This window comes from Eleutherodactylus coqui, chromosome 7 (genome assembly GCF_035609145.1).
Source record: "Eleutherodactylus coqui strain aEleCoq1 chromosome 7, aEleCoq1.hap1, whole genome shotgun sequence".
Taxonomy (NCBI): Eukaryota; Metazoa; Chordata; class Amphibia; order Anura; family Eleutherodactylidae; genus Eleutherodactylus; species Eleutherodactylus coqui.
The window spans coordinates 125,584,450-125,601,371 of record NC_089843.1 but is presented as its reverse complement, the minus strand read 5'-3'; the positions used below and the strand labels follow the sequence as shown (position 1 = coordinate 125,601,371).

At 44.5% G+C, this 16,922-nt stretch overlaps 1 protein-coding gene across 1 annotated transcript in view; it reads right to left on the bottom strand.

Moving 5' to 3' along the window:
* Nucleotides 1-13,038, bottom strand: part of GATB (glutamyl-tRNA amidotransferase subunit B) — a 118,418-nt gene extending 105,380 nt beyond the window's left edge. Inside the window, exons 1-2 of the mRNA XM_066573652.1 lie at nucleotides 12,858-13,038; nucleotides 5,784-5,934 (exon numbers count right to left, since the gene is read on the bottom strand). Coding sequence (XP_066429749.1) covers nucleotides 5,784-5,934; nucleotides 12,858-12,997 — 291 coding nt within the window. The 5' untranslated portion in view covers nucleotides 12,998-13,038. The remainder of the gene's footprint in view (nucleotides 1-5,783; nucleotides 5,935-12,857) is intronic.
* Between the last annotated feature and the right edge of the window lie 3,884 nt (nucleotides 13,039-16,922).

The following is a 16,922-nucleotide window of genomic DNA, read 5'->3' as shown; positions in this document are numbered from 1 at the left end:
ATGCGCGGGGCACGCCAATGTAACTTTTGTCCTCATGGCAGCAGGCACGGATGGAAACCGCTGTGGGAATACACACTTGGGAAACAGTGCGAGCCCGTGGACATGGAGCCTAAAAAACTAGTAGAAAAAAATAAAGGAAAATAAATAAGCAGCCCCTGTGCTATGCGTTCCCGGCCTTGGTCTTTATTGCCAATTTTTAAGATGATGAGACTTGTGTGGGACACCTCAAGTATATTTCACAATTACGGTTGTTTACTTGGCTGCCATACCTATTTTGTAAATCTCCATAGATTTCATGTTGGATATAAGCGGCAGCTTTTATAAATGCTGCCTTCTAGAAATATAGAGACACGGCCTTTATACTACGTAAAAATACGTAGCTAATATCTAACAAACTTCACCATGTCTCATTTTTGTATATGTGGAACTGTAGCAACATGTTGTCAAACACTGTAATGACCATCGCAGCATGGGGAGAGTGTGAAGCACTGCCCAATGCACTTATGTGACTTCACCAAACGGGTCTGTATATAACAGGGTTAGAGACTAGAGATGAGCGAGCGTACTCGCTAAGGCAAACTACTCGAGCGAGTTGTGCCTTATGCGAGTACCTGCCCGCTCGTCTCTAAAGATTTGGGTGTCAGCGGAGGGTGGGGAGCAGCGGGGGAGAGCGGGGAGGAACGGGGGGGGGGGGGGGGGGGGGGAGATCTCTCTCTCACTCTCTCCTCCCCACTCCCACCTGCTCACTCCCGCAACTCACCGCTCTTCCCCGCCGGCATCCGAATCTTTAGAGACGAGCGGGCAGGTACTCGCATAAGACACTACTCGCTCGAGTAGTTTGCCTTAGCGAGTACGCTCGCTCATCTCTATCAGAGACCAATCGAGAGGAAAAAAAAGTTAATCTATAAAACCTTTAAAATAATTTTCAGATAAATATGTGGCAAATGCTACTCTAAAAAACTATGTAATGTACAATGCAATGCCAAAAATCATGGGAAAGTAGTAAATCAATTGATTATGAAGTGGTGTTACGTCAGGTGATGTCTTGGGAACACCCAAACCTGTATAGGTTGCTAGCATGCTCGTGGAAAGGCAACCTGATTTATTGGAGTTCAAATGAAGCATGATAGTGGGTGCCAAAACGGATGCGATATTTTCGAGGTTGGGCAGCATTTAACCCTTTCCAATCCAATTTCTTTCCTGGTTTCCTAGGGGGCTTACTTTTTTCTGCTGTTATACAACGGCGCTATATACTGGCTAAAGCCAGTACTGCATGAGGTGACACACTGGATAGGCTTCGACAGCAGAGAGGCTGGCAATATACAGTAAGAGAACCCCGACGGATGTCTCCCAACATAAGAGCTGTACAGCCTTAAATCCTAATATCTTCAGAGGTCAGACAGTGGATTGGAAAGGGTTAACATTCCTTGACCCAGAGTGTCATTGACACCGGACAGTGAAGTGGTCGCCCCATAGTGCGTAATGATCGCGGCTGGCGGCAGCTGGCTAGAACTGTCCATGTGAACAGACAAGCAACTCTGTGAAATCCACATTCAATGCAGGAGGCTTCATATACATATCCCACAAGTCAGTGGAGCATTCTTCCATGGGATTTGGAAACAGAAGACCCACCAGAGTGCCTCTCTTAACACAACACCGGACACAGCTCCTCACTTGGGGCTGTGAGGTTGCTAACTGGACCCTAGAGGACTGGCAACATGTGGCACTGTGTGATAAGTCACAGTGCCAGCTGTTCCAGGCTGATAGGAGGGTTTGTGTGTGGTGCAGACCCCATGAAGTCATGGACCACTGTTTACAGGCTGGTTGTGATTCCATACTGGTGTGAGGTGTGTTATCATGGCATGTGTTAAGTCCAATGATCCACCTAAAGATGCCATTGTCCCTGCTTGGTGATCATTTGCAGCACTTCATGCACCAACCCGATGATGATATATTCCAGCAGGATAATGCATGTGTTATCGGGCCCAGGTTGTCCAAAAGTGCTTGGAGAAACATTCTGGAGCGTTCCTATGAATAGCGTGTCCTGCATGTACGCCTGACATGAGCCCAATTGCGCATTTATGGGATGTGGTGGAAAGGTCCATTTGCACCCGAAATCCTGCACCTACAAATCCCACGGAGCTGTGGGTGGCTACCCAGACAGCATGGCTCAGCATCCTTCCAGACATCTTCCATTCATTTGTGGAATCAATGGCATGTTAAGTTGCTGGATTTCACAGAGCTAGAGGAAGTGCTACATAATATTAGTTCCTGTCCCATGACTTTTGGCATGTCAGTGTGCATCTGCTTGCCTTCATAAAGCTGCTAGATGCAAATGCTGTAGTATATCCAAAATCTTTAGTGGTTTTACAGCTTTAAAGTTTTTTCAACCATGGATACAACAAATGTCCTGATATTTGACAGATATGAACAACCACTTATCTGTGCATGCTAGGACAGAACACGGCTGCAGATAAATTACCTACAATTGTACGATGCTAAGTAACAACACTTCACGGATGCCATTAGGTTTAAACTATCAATTTTTATTTTAAAGAACAAAGAATGAACAAAAAGTGATCCTGGTATTTTCATTTCCCTGAAAGCTGCTTAACCCTTTAAATGGGTTTTCCCATGACTTAAAATTGCTTCACAGCTACACTATCCTTCCTTGTTGCTGCTGACCAGGACATGTGACTGCTACAGCCAATAACTGGTCTAGGTGGCCCTATTCTTATTTTTCTTCAACTTCTAAATTCATTTTTGCTGCGTTTTTTGTGATATATAGGGCTATTTTTTATATCTCTTTTTCAATGATTTGTTTTTGTTGTTTTATTATGGGTGAAAAGTTAAAAAAAGAAGCTATTTTTAATTTTATGGTTGTTTTTATAATTAGTTCCCCATTTTGTTTCAATTTATAATTTGTATAGTCTCAGATCATAGGGCAGATATGAAAATAGCTTAGGTTGGCGTTAGGCCGTTTTTTGTTTTCTTTTCCTACATATTCTTATTTTATTCTATAATTTTTTTTAATAACATCTATATTCCCCATGACATCATGTAAGGACTCTGGTGGACATTCAGAATGTTTTTTCTTTCTATTTAACACTTTTTCACTGTAACTGGGGCGTCCGTAGGAGCCCACTTACAGGAGAATCATTCCCCTGTAGTGACAATAGTTACTAGAGGAGCTGATCCGGGTCTACTAAGACCCTGCAGCTGTGCCGTGCCAGGGGCACAGAGCGGTCACACGATTACTGGGCTGAATAGCGGAAGCAGCACTTTCCCTTTCTTTATTCACTACATAGCGCTCAATGAAAAAAACTGTTTCTGCCTTCTCCTCCTGATCTTTGGCTGTCACTGTCACCCGTATGTTTATGGTGCTTGGTCCTTATTGGGTTAAGGAAGACAATAACAAAACAATGCAAGATGTTCTGAGGACAATTACATTACATATCATGTAGTCAAAATGACACCACTAATTCAGCCTTCCTGTTATACAGGAACAAATAGGCGAAATGCGCTGGAATAATCCTGGACTCCAGAGAAATGAATAAGCCTAAGTAATTGTTAGTGACGTCAACAAAAATATTTACAGGAATAAGGAAATTAAAATGTTAAGATATTTTCCACAGAGAACATGTTCTTGCAAAAATCACTAATGTATGGTTAGTAACTTTTTTCCACAACTATATAGGATGTTTGAACTACTATATCATAGAGTGGTAGAGTTGGAAGGGACCTCCAGGGTCATCGGGTCCGACACCCTGCTCAGTGCAGGATTCACTAAATCATTCCAGACAGCTTGAGCTGTATATAACTGTATATTATCAGTGTAACAAAAATTGTGCCATTCTGTTTAAGTGTAGAACTATCTTTGAAGACATTTTAAATATTCTATAAAACTACATAAGGAGATACCATACTTCAACTACATAGAATCCTCCAAAACTGCATGTAATTTTAACTTTTTGTATTTGCTCTGGTGAGGCACTCTGTCATCAGTACATTGACAGCATATAGGCTGCTGTAAAAGACAACCGCCATCATTAAATCATACATTAACTTGCAGAATAAGCTGTTGTGTGTATACGATAAGGAATAACACTATTTAGGACCCCTGTATGACTTTTATCTTCCATTTTTAGTAGTTTTTCTCTCTGCAGGCACTCTCTCTAAGGGTGAATGCACACGGGCAGATTTGAATTGTGGAATCCGGAGCAGGCATCCGCCTCCAGATTACACAGCAAATACCTTCTATGGCATGCTATGGAAAAATTATATATCATGCACACGAGCAGAAACCAATTGCGGTTTCCACTCGCAGATGAAAAATTGCGGCATGCTGCATTTTCCTGCGGATTCCATACAGACGGCTTCCATTGAAGTCAATGGCAGACATCTGACCCACGGCCATTGCGGAGGGGCCGCGGATTTAACAGGAAAAGCAGGAATTTAACAAAAAATAAAAAATCTGTACTGGGCATGTCAGACGACGAGCTGTGCGGGCCATCCGCAGTGCAGAAAAAAAGAAAATACAGGTACGTGGGAATGTTGGCTGGGCACAGGGTCCGATTCCGCTGTAGGCTCCTGCTTGTGGAATCCGACCCACTATGTGGCCTAATTCTACGTTTTTCCTGAGCTGGTGGAAGTGGACTAGCTGCTAGGATATCTCCCATAGTATCTTTTCATGTTGTACTCTTATGTCCAGTACAGCTTTCCATCTTCTATGGAGAAAACTTCATAGGGGCAGAAAGAAGGATGGAAACATAAGCCTGGCCTTAGGGTGTCCATACACGCTGCCATTGATCCTCTATAATTGCATGCGGATCACCGCTAATTGCCAGACAGCACCGAGACATGTTATCGTTTCAACTGTAAAGTCCAGCTGGCATGATCTGCATACTGCTACAAAGAATCAACTGCAGTGTGCACAGACATCCGTAAAATAGCTTTAAATTTGTTGATAGTAATCATAGTTCTTAAAACAATTGATTAAGAGAACTTGTCCGTTCAAACTTGCTATGTAAACTACAGGCTGCATGTTATAATGGGCCTTGTGTGGCGCAGAGTGTGAAGGCAGCACAATGCAGTCCTAAGCTCTCACTCACGACCGGAAAGTTGCGGGGTTCAGGTAGCCGGCTCAAGGTTGACTCAGCCTTCCATCCTTCTGAGATTGGTACAATGAGTGCCCACCTTGCTGGGGGGGTGGGTGGGGGGGTAATAAACTAATTACCTGAAAACACTGCAGAATAAGTTGGCACTATACAAATAACATGTCCGTTTACCACCTTATAGAGCAGGAGTAGCTAAGCAGATTGATATATTATTTTATGGGGAAAGGTTCAGTATAACTTGTACTGTATTCATTTATACCTCCTGCACATTCTGAGCTAAGAGGTCCAGTTGGCGATCGTAACAGTGATGGACAGAGGTGTATGACTGTACATGCAGAGGTAGCTACCAATCCCTGATAGCTCCGCCCATTGGACTGTTCAGCTCAGAATGTGCAGAGGTATAAAATTATTAAAATACAAATCATACAAAATATTTCCCCATAAAACTATATATCACTCCGCTCCTCCTGCTCTATAACATACTGCCTGCAGCTTGGACAGCATGATCAAGCTGACAGATTCCCTTTAAGGAGTAAATCTTTGACAATCTCTAAGTCTTTTACATCAAAAAAATGTAAGTTAATTAAGTCCCATCCTCCAAATGTACATACAGTAACTACCACTATGGAATACTCAATAATGCATGCAGTACAAGGATGTACATACCGGTAGAGTTCCTGGCAACGAGGCATCTAAAAACGATACTGTTGAATTTGGAGGTGCAGCAAATTTAACTTGAGAGCTTGAAAAAAGTTTGGAGACTGAATTAATCTGTGCATGGATTTCAAGTCCAACGACGCTTTCCCAGGGCAAAGATCTGCAAGAGAACAACACTTGGCTTATATTATAGGTCGAGTGCTATAAATCAGTTTAAAAGCAGACCATGCACAAGAGTTACTGAAGTGCTTAATCCTCTAAACTGTGTGAGCCAGGTGGGATTAAGCAGGTATCAAACTGGCATTTGTAAATATTAAAATGAACCTAGCACAATCAGAAAGTCTCTGGTGCTGGCAAATATCAGTGATCATGCCTAAAAAGGCAGAACCGGAAAGCTGTTTTGGGAAGCTGGGAGTTGTATCATAAAGAAACCTAGGAAGCAGCCACGGCTAGCTCACCAGAATGTGATATAAGCAATACACCGGCGTGGGCAGCCCAATCAATGGTTCTATCCGTCAGGATTTTAGTCTAAACACATGGCACGACCCGGGCTTCTATTCACTGATACTCTCTTAGGAGTCTTTTAGATCTGACAGTAATCCAACAGCACTATTGTTTATTGATCCTTTAGTCATAAAGCACTTCAACCGACAGCAGATAAGAGCCAAGAGAACATTTTCTTATGTTCTAAATTCCCTTATTTACTTGAACATCATATTCCCCACTCTGCATTCAATACCTTAGTCCGAGCAGCTTGCCCTACACTAAGCCAAGTCATTTCTACACGATTTCATCACTTATGTCCTTGACACTTTGCTACGTGATTGTCTCTAGTCCAAAATATGAAAGGGATGCAGTCTACGAAATCTGTCTGTTGATCTTCACATCAAAATGGAATTACATGCTAGCAAGAAAAAAAAATAACTAAAAAAAACAGACTTAATTTCCTTAGGATGGCTTTACACGGGCTGATAGCTGCCCGAGTAATTGCTCAAAAGAGCAATTATGGGCTACTGATGTCCCGTGCAAGCATGGGACCCGACAGGGCAAGTTAGTGACACTTAGTTGCTTAGTTTTTAGTTTGCCTCAAATAAAGCAACTGTCAGCTTGTGGAAACAGGCGGTTGTTCATCTATGAATGACTGCCCGTTTACACTGAATGGAGGATGGGTGGCCGTAAGAGACCTCTGGCGCTCTGTCTCCATTCAGTGATTGATTATTGTTGTTGCGTGAAAGTACAGAAGCGATAATTATAATCGTTAGGAAGGCTGCTGGGTATTAGAGGGAACCTGTCACCTGCCTAAACATCATAAACTTGGCCGGTTGCTGCAGTTTTCATTCTCACAACTTCCTAGTTCCTGCAGTGTCTGCTGCTGAAATTTGCTCATCAGATATAAATCTGACTCTTTTCAGAGTCCCGTGTACACACGCTCTCCCATGGACTCGTATAGGAGAGCGCACACACGGGACTCTGAAAAGGGTCAGCTTTTCGTCCCACTCACAGACTATGGTAGCAGGCACCGGGGGAACCAGAAAGTGGGTGAGTGTCAAAAACTCAGCACCCGGCTCCCTGTTACCCGACCAAACAGCACTACAAATTAGTTTATGGTGCTTTAGGCAGGTGATGAGTTCCCTTTAAGTGCCTGACAGTTGTCCCGTGTAAAGCCGACCTTTACAGCTACAACCTACATTGCACATATACACCTATCAGTCGTAAGATTTAAACCATCCGGCGAATATGTAGGTCCTCCTTGCGATGCCAAAATAGCTCTGACCTATGAAAGCATGGACTCTATAACAATGCTTCTCAACTCCAGTCCTCAGGGACCGCCAACAGGTCATGTTTTCAGGATTCACTCAGCATTCCACAAGTGATGTAATTATTGTCAGTGCCTCAGACATTGCCACAGGTGTTCTTACTATAGGATATCCTGAAAACATGACCTGTTGGGGGGCGCTGAGGACTGGAGTTGGGAAACACTGATCTATACGACTGAAGGTGTCCTGTGGTATCTGGCATAAAACCATTAGCAGCAGATCCTTGAAGTCCTGTAAGCTTCGAGGTGGATTCTCCATGAATCGACTTGTTTCTCCAGAACTACCCAAAAACGCCAGAATCTTGAGGCCAAGTCAAAACACTGAACTCTTTGTCATGTTTCAGTTTTAAACCATTAGGGACCAGGCGCGGTAAATATACGGCGCTTGGTCCCGGGCTTAAAGCCCAGCTGATAGTAAAATTACGGCAGCATTTAAGCCTCCTGCCTCTGTAATCAATCAGAGGAAGGCCGGGTTGTCAGCTGTGAGTGCCTTTTCCTTCCCCGAGTACACAGTGCTCAATGAGCGCTGTGTACTGAAGAGTGAAAGTGGAAGTATAACTTCCACTAAGGAGGAATGGGGGAAGTCATGTGACTGCCGGGATTCCCTGCTACAGCAGAGCTACAGGTTTCAGAAGACCATGATCAGCTCTGCCAGTGACTATTGTCACTACATGGGATGTTTCTCCCTGTAACTGGGGCTCCTATGGATGCCCAGCTACAGTGGAAAAATGTCAAATAAAAAACATGTGAATGTCCCCCAGAGGTGTTACATGACGTCATGGGGGACATAGATAGTAAAAAACAAAATTACGTACATCAGTAAGACAAAATTACAGAATAAAACAAGAATATATACATGAGAAAGAAAATGATCCAAAGCCAACGCCAACCAAAACCGTTACTGTATGCGCCCTGTAAACCAAAACCATACATATTATATATCAAAACGTCTGAAACAAATAGGAACCCATTCCCGTACTTTATTTTAGCATAAATATGCTAATTTTAAAAAAATAGCTATAAGTGTTCAAAGTGTTATTTTTTTTAGCTTTTTAACCCCAATAAAATTAAAACACGGGGAAAAAAGTCAATTTAAAAAAAAAAAAAAAAAAAAATCGCCCTATATGTCATGGGAAAAAATATGCAGCAAAACTAATTTTGGTAGCTAAAGGACAAAAAATAGGGCAGTAAAACTACCACAGTTAAAATCCCTAAAACGTGTCTGTTCCTTGAGATACAAAACAGCCTGGTCCTTAAAGGGTTAACCCCTTAACAGCGGCCGTTAAGCAGCTTTCATCTGCAGCGCTGTCAAAAAACGGCACTGCATTACAAGCCCAGCGTGGGTCTCCTGTGCCAGGGGGAGTGGGTACTTGGCTGCCGGATGACAACTGTGCACTTGCTCTAACATTGGGACAGGAGAAACATCCAATTGCTGGCGTTTAACCCTTTACACTCTGGTATGCCTAAAGGCTGATAGAGGGAGGGGGCTCCCTCTGTCACCCATCAGAACCAATGGGTTGCTATGGCACCCAGAGGTTTGACTATAGCCTCCGGGTCTGACAGCTTCAGTGGCCTATGAGAATAAGCCTCTGGCTGACTTCATAGGCTTTCTAAAGCATTATTATACTAATGTATAGTAGTGCATTAGAAGAGTAAGAAGAAATGCTGCTAATGCAGGTGGTCTGTTCTCTGCATTCAGCTTCTTTGTTTTGCAATGGAGGTGCAAGCTGAATACAATGTAATCAGCGATGCAGTGGAGAATACAGCACCATGGACAGCAAACACAGCATGTGGTCTGTGTTATCTTCTCTCCAGCTGAACAATGGATTTTATGCTCACCTAAAAGTCATCCTTCCGCTAAAGAGTGAAAGATTGGAGCATTTACACACAACGATTAGTACTCAAACGGTGGCTTTTGGGCAAATTTAAGCAATAATCGTTGCGTGTAAATGGGTCTCATCTAAGTGGTGAATCGCATTGCCCATTCTGTTCTACAGACTGGCAGATTGGTGATAAATGTTAATTATGTGAAAATCCATAAAACCATCCATAACAGCATGGTGGTGAAGTTTCCCTGCTTCCAAATCTTCTGCTTGTATAACTAAAGAAGGTGGCATACCTTGGAAAATAGCTTTTAAAAGTTTCCTTGTCGTATGCTAATGAGGACCGAACAGTCTGATGGGCAGGCTAAACTGTCTCTTCTCCTCAGGTCTTTTCTAAACTCTGCCCCCGTGAAGTGGATGACGCCTGTGATGTCACGCGCAAATGACAGGGTGACTAAGATCTCGTGCATGCGCTGGTCATGGTGTCCCAGCGATGACAGAAGTTGGGGGTAGTAGATGGGTTTCTGAATGGGCGTAACCAATGGTCGTCAAAATCAACTAAGGAGGGTTTCCTTAAACAAACCTCATCTACATGATATAATAAAAAGGGAGGAAACACGGATTAGATATTAGAAAAAAAAAAAACTTTCTGAGGCCACTTTCACACTGCCGAGAAAATCTCGTGAGATTTGTGTATTGCGAGACGCATGAATTCTTTTAAAATATAAAATCGCAGCATGTCCTATCTTCAGGCGTTCCCTTGGAAAACCTCGCCCATTGTTTTCAATGGGGACAGAAAAAACATTGCACAGCGATGCAATGCAAGGTTTCCAACTGAAAACAATGGGAAACACTTGCTGATTGGGAACGATACTTCCCTGAAGCGCTGGGAGGCATTTTTGACACAGAAAATCATTTCATAGCCCGATAGTGCGCTCGCCCATGTAAAATAAGCTTGACAATGAGGCCCAAAGTCCATGGGCAGGTTTGATTTGCGGGGCACCTGTGTGGAGGATCCGCAAATCAAGCTGCCTATAGGGAGTCATGGGCGTCCGCAAATGCATTCGAGCATGCACATTTGTTTTGCAGATCTTTTGATCCGGAAAGCAAATCGCAGGATGCTCCATTTTGCTGCGGATTGAAGTCAATAGAAGCCGTCCGATCCGCAGCGCACCCACAGCTGATACTGCAGACGGGCCGCGGATCCGCAGGAAAGCAGGAGTTCAAAAAAGATAGTGCAGAAGCAAGAGGATCAAGACAGGGACGCAGAAGACCTGGACAAGTAAATAATTGTTCTCAGCCGTGAGCAGGGTGGGATTCCGCTGCGGGCTCCCGCATGCAGAGTCCGGTCCGCCCGTGTACATTGGGCCTAAGGTGATGAATGAGTGAAACAGGTTGCTATGGGAGGTGGTGAGTTCTTCAATGGATGCAATTCTGCATTCCTTCTTGAGGCTGCAGGGCGGCTAGCGGCCCTGAGGAGGCTCCCGGCCAATGCTGGTCCTTCCAAACCCCAAATGACTGACGTCCCGCATACGCATCCACCCCAGTGGGCGGGGGCAGTCCGCGGCGGGCGACCGTGAGTCCTGGTTCAACGCCAGAGACACTCCGAGAGCCCGGGGTGTCCAACACCACTCTGGGCCGCCTCAGAGTCCTGGAAGGAGCTAGAGCGAGGATAAAAGACCACTCCGCTTTCGGGTGCTGCACACGGGGCAGCATTGGTGCCTTGGACAGACATGTCTGGGATGACTTAGTGAATCCTGCATTGAGCAGGGGGTTGGACCCGATGACCCTGGTGGTCCCTTCCAACTCTACCACTCTATGAGCTCTGCATGAAATCCATGAGTAAACTGGCATGCGGTGCAGATTGTAAATCCACAGCATCCCTATATATCCTGCATAGTTCAGATGTGCAGCGTTTCCACAATAAAGTTTGCACTACAAACTGCAGCATTTAGTGCATTTTTTGAAGCTGCAGATTTAGGCCGGTGTCACACGGCTGATTAATCTTGAGTGCGCTTAGTGCATTGCAAGACTCCCATATTGCATGCGAATATGAACGCCAATCTTTAGAATGGAGTCATTTACATGAGTGATGCAATGCATGGAAAAAAATTGTGGTATTTCCTATCTTGTAACGTTCTTTGGAACGCATCGCCCTTTGCTTTTAATGGTACAATTAAATAATAGGAAACCCTTGCCGATCCTCTAACGTGCCTGAAAGCCGCGCCGGAGGATCGCTACTTCACAGAAGCGATGGGAAGCGTTTTTGACTAGGAATCACTTCGCATCATCGTGAAAACGCATATTGCTAAGGGCGATATCGGGCCAAGCTTCTCGGCCTGAGATTGCACTCGCCCGTGTGCAGGTAGCCTTAGAGGGGATACACTACAGACTTTCCGCAGCAGACCTGCCACGCTCTACATGGCGCTGCCTACAAATCTAAACAGAGACAAAAATGATGAGGAAGATATATATTAGCAACAGATTTTATTTTCGCCATGAGAGCGTCAGGGTTGTTGCACTGTCCGATAACCCCCGTAGAGGGGTTTACCATGGAGAATACTAGTGATGACCTGTCCTCAGGATAGGTCATCAATAGTTGATCGGCTGGGGCCGGCTGAGCGGGTGCCTGCTGCCATTGAAATCAACGCGAGCCGTGCCTGCAGTTACAAGCCCCGGCCACTACACGGAGGTCGGCGCAGAGACTTCCACTGCTTCCTCTCTGACCTCGGTGTATTTGCGGTGCTGACAGCATGTGCCCGCTCAGCTGATCGGTCGGGGTCCCAAGCGACGCACTCCAGCTGATCAACTATTGGTGACCTTCCCTGAGGATACGCCAATAGTAGTTATCTCCCTGGAAAACCCCTTTAATATTTAAAGGGTCTCAGAACTGATATAAAGAGTTCATTACGCATGTATGAGCCGACTATTGCCACACAGAACAGCAATCGTGCGGATCTCAGTCTGACGTTATTTTTTGTTTCTTTTTTAATTCCCGCTCGTAGTGGCGCTGCGTATTAAACGCTGCTGACATGCAATACATTCTGTATGTACAGCGTTTAATACACAACCTATAGAAAACAGGGCTGTACGCATGTCATACGCAGTGAAATAAAAAAGCACGACATGTTCTACACGTGTATTATGCGCAATTACAAAAGACCCTGCTACTCTGAGTGGGTCAGTGTATGTCAGTGTAGTATTATGGACTCCGTTCACCATGTAATACACGGTGAATTTACAGTCATGTGAATTAGCCAAAGTCCTAATCATGGAGGCGGCCAGCACAGTCTAATCACACTGCAGTCAGCCTCTATTCAGTGGCTGATAACAGAGAGCAATACAGTACCCAGCCCACATAAGACTTTAGGTCTCCTGTCTATAAGTAGCTTCCTGTATTACTAACTGTAGGTGTGCAACACACACGACCAGGCTTGTATCTACCCTGTGACATGTCTGCAGCTGGCAGTCCTCCATGGTGCTGGGGCGTGGAGCAGCCGTCTAACACCCTGACCAGGCTGCCCGGCTTGTAGCAGAAGCCGGCAGCAACCTCGTCCGCCGTCATGCAGGAAGGTCGCAGCCATATCTACGCAGCAGCAGCCGCCTGGTGGCCCAGAGCCGCTTGATGACGTCACGGTCACATGACATCAGGAGATCAGCGTACCACGTGACCGCTCGCTCTGTCACTGCGCGGCTAATTCAAAGTGCAGCGGCTGTACTGCGTGGTGTGTGAGGACGGGACGTGCGCTTCTAGAATGTACCAGAGCCGTGTGATGGGGGACTGTAGCGGGTCATGTATGTGTATCTGTAATATGAGTGACTTTGGGAGGTGTTAACCCCTTAGTGACCAAGCCTGTTTGCGCCTTAATGACCAGGCCAAATTTTGCAAATCTGACATGTGTCACTTTAACATGGAAAAACACCAGAAAGGTTTTGCATATCCAAGCGATTCTGACATTGTTTTTTCGCCACATGTTGTGCTTCATTTAGGCGGAAAAAATAGACCGATAGAAATTGTGTTTATTTATTAAAAGCGCCAAAATTGGGAAAATTTTGAAAAAATCGTCATTTTTTCACATTTCCAACTGCAATATCTTAAATATGTGCAAACATAATATAGAAATTTTTGCTAAGATTTATATTTCCACCCGTTTACTTTATTTTGGGCGCACATTGGAAAAACTTTTGTTTTTTTTAAACTATTTAGGAGACGTACAAATTTAACATTACTTTTTAGCATTTTGAGGAACACTTTGTTTTCCTATACCAAGCCGAGATTGGAAAGGCTCATGAGTGTCAGAATAATAGATACCCCCCCAAATGACCTCATTTTAAAAACTACACCCCTTAATGTATTCACTGAGGGGTGTCATGAGTATTTTGACCCCACAGTTTTTTTTCAGGAATTAATTCAATTTAGAGGAGAAAAAGTAAAATTTCATATTTTTGCAAATCTGTCATTTTAAAGACATATTTTTTTCCTATAGTTTACATGAAAATCAGGATTTACACCCCAAAATGGATACCCCTATTTCTGCCGTGTTCATAAATATACCCATTGTGGCCCTATTGTTATATCTGAGTCCACAACGGGGCCCAAAATGAAAGGAGTAGTCAGTGTCTTTCAAAACAGAAATTTTGCTTGAAGTCCTTTTAGGCCCCATAGCACACATGTAGAGCTCTTGAGCGCCCAAAACCATAGAAAACCCCCACAAATGACCCCATTTTGAAAACTAGACCCCTTAAGGAATTTATCTAGGGGTGTACTGCATATTTTGACCCCACAGTTTTTGAATGAATTCAAACCAAGCAAAAGGAAAAAATTGTGATTTTCGTTTTTTCGGCAATTCTGTCATTTTAAAAACAGCTTTTTTTGTACAGCACACATATGAAGGAAGACTTGCACCCAAAAATGGATACCCCTGTTTGTCCCGTGTTCAGAGACATACCCATTGTGGCCCTAATCTTATGTCTGGATACACAACGGAGCCCAAAATGAAAGGAGCGACCGGTGGCTTTCGGAACACAAATTTTGCTTGAAGTCCTTTTAGGCCCCATTGCCCACTTGTAGAGTTCTTGAGCGCCCAAAACCATAGAGAACCCCCACAAATGACCCCATTTTGAAAACTAGACTCCTTAACGAATTTATCTAGGGGTGTACTGCGCATTTTGACCCCACAGTTTTTGAATAAATTCAAGCAAAGCAAAAGGAAAAAATTTGGATTTTTGTTTTTTTGGCAATTCTGTCATTTTAAAAACAGCTTTTTTTGTACAGCACACATATGAAGGAAGACTTACACCCCAAAATGGATACCCCTGTTTGTGCTGTTTTCAGAAATATACCCATTGTGGCCCTAATCTTATGTCCGCATGCACAACGGGGCCCAAAATAAAAGGAGTAATCGGTGGCTTTCAGAACATAGATTTTGCTTGAAGTCCTTTTAGGCCCCATTGCCCACTTGTAGAGTTCTTGAGCGCCCAAAACCATATAGAACCCCCACAAATGACCCCATTTTGAAAACTAGACCCATTAACGAATTTATCTAGGGATGTACTGCATATTTTGACCCCACAGTTTTTGAATAAATTTAAGCAAAGCAAAAGGAAAAAAATAGGATTTTCATTTTTTGGGCTATTGTGTCAATTTAAAAACAGTTTTTTTTGTACAGCACACATATAAATGAAGGCTTTCACCCCAAAATGGATACCCCTGTTTGTCCCGTGTTCAGAAACATACCCATTGTGGCCCTAATAGACTTACAGGACCCATGGCTAGGCCTACAATGAAAGGAATACCCGTTGGATTTCAGGGTACCACTGAATAAATTTCAGGCCCCATTGCCCACTTATAGAGCCATTGAGCGGCCAAAACTATAAAGAACCCCCTCAAATGACCCCATTTTGAAAACTAGACCCCTTAACGAATTCATCTAGGGGTGTACTGCGTATTTTGACCCCACAGTATTTGAATGAATCTAAGCAAAGCAGAAGGAAAAAGTTACGATTTTCAATTTTTTTGGCAATTTTTTCAATTTAAAAACAGTTTTTTTGTACAGTGCACATAGGAATGAAGACGTTCACCCCAAAATGGATACCCCCGTTTGTCCCGAGTTCAGAAACATACCCATTGTGGCCCTAATCTACTTACAGGACGCATGGCAAGGCCTATAAAGGACGGAACACCTGTTGGATTTTAGGGCACAACTGAATAAATTCCAGGCCCCATTGCTTATTTGTACAGAATAAAGATTGACTCCCTAAAAATTCCCCCCCTCCCCCTCCGCGCCCTTTTTGGCGTTCGCAAATCTTAGATAAAAGTAAAAATGTGAACTGTGTAGTATTTCCGAAGACGGGTAATTACGGAGGCTGGTTGGAATGGGCCCATGGGGCAATAAAACCGGATATCCCCCCCCCCTCCTCTCATGCTTTTTGGGGGTATTTCATGACCTCAGTGGCGGGTATGGGGTGTAAAAAGTGGCGTTCCGTGAGTCTCCGTAAGCTTGATGAGGTGCGGCGGTCTCACACAGAAGGCGCTCAACAAGGTGCTCCTGGAACTGCAGGAAAGCGAGCGTTCCCGGGGCTTCTTGTAAAATACGTATCACAGGTAGCGGTCTGAATAACGCCGGGCTCACGCGGGTGCAGGCGGAATCCGCTTGCGGAGGCCCACAGCGGATCCCATCTGTGAGCCCGGCTGTGACCCTGCGTACGGCTGCGTAATGTACTGCGCATAACTGCCTACTCACACAGGCGGTCATGCACAGTACACCTTTGTTTGTATTTACCGCACCGTCTCTTAGCGATGACGCGGGTACCCGCAGCCCGTATACAATGTAGTTGCGTATGGGCTGCGGGTATATCCGCGACCATGAAGCACAATGGGCTCTATGTTGCCGATATCCGCAGTAAAATAGAACCTGCTGCGTTCTCTTTTCTGCGAGTGGATTACGCAATTCTGACCCGCTAATGTGAGCGGAATTGTGTAATCCAATGCGATTGATCTGCGTATTACCGCTAATTAAACGCATGCGGAATCCGTAATTCCTATCCGGTCATGTGAGACTGGCCTAAGGTAGATCGCTACCTTTTTATCACGTGACCGGGGACCGCTCAACGAGGCCACCCGTCACTGCTCCAGGCTCTCTGTGACCGTTGGTCGCTGGGAGCAAGGAGATTTTAAATTTCCTGGGCTCCCTGACTCCTGCGCATGTGTCCGGCTTTTTGCCGGCAATCGCATGTGCAGAATCCTGGAAGGTCCACGGAGGAAGATCGCGTCGGGATTCAAATACGCAGGCCTCCGGTAAAAAGTTTCATCTCCTCTCACCGATCGCATCAGTGAGGGGAGATGAAACTTCAAATTTTTTTTTTTACTTTTACGTGATCGCCATTATTGGATAATGGCGAACACGTGACCAGGAACCGCTCACCGCGGACCCCCATTAAATCTCCATGCTCTTGGCTACGTTTTGTAGCCAGGAGCAGGGAGAATTTAAATTATCCTGGCAATCCACA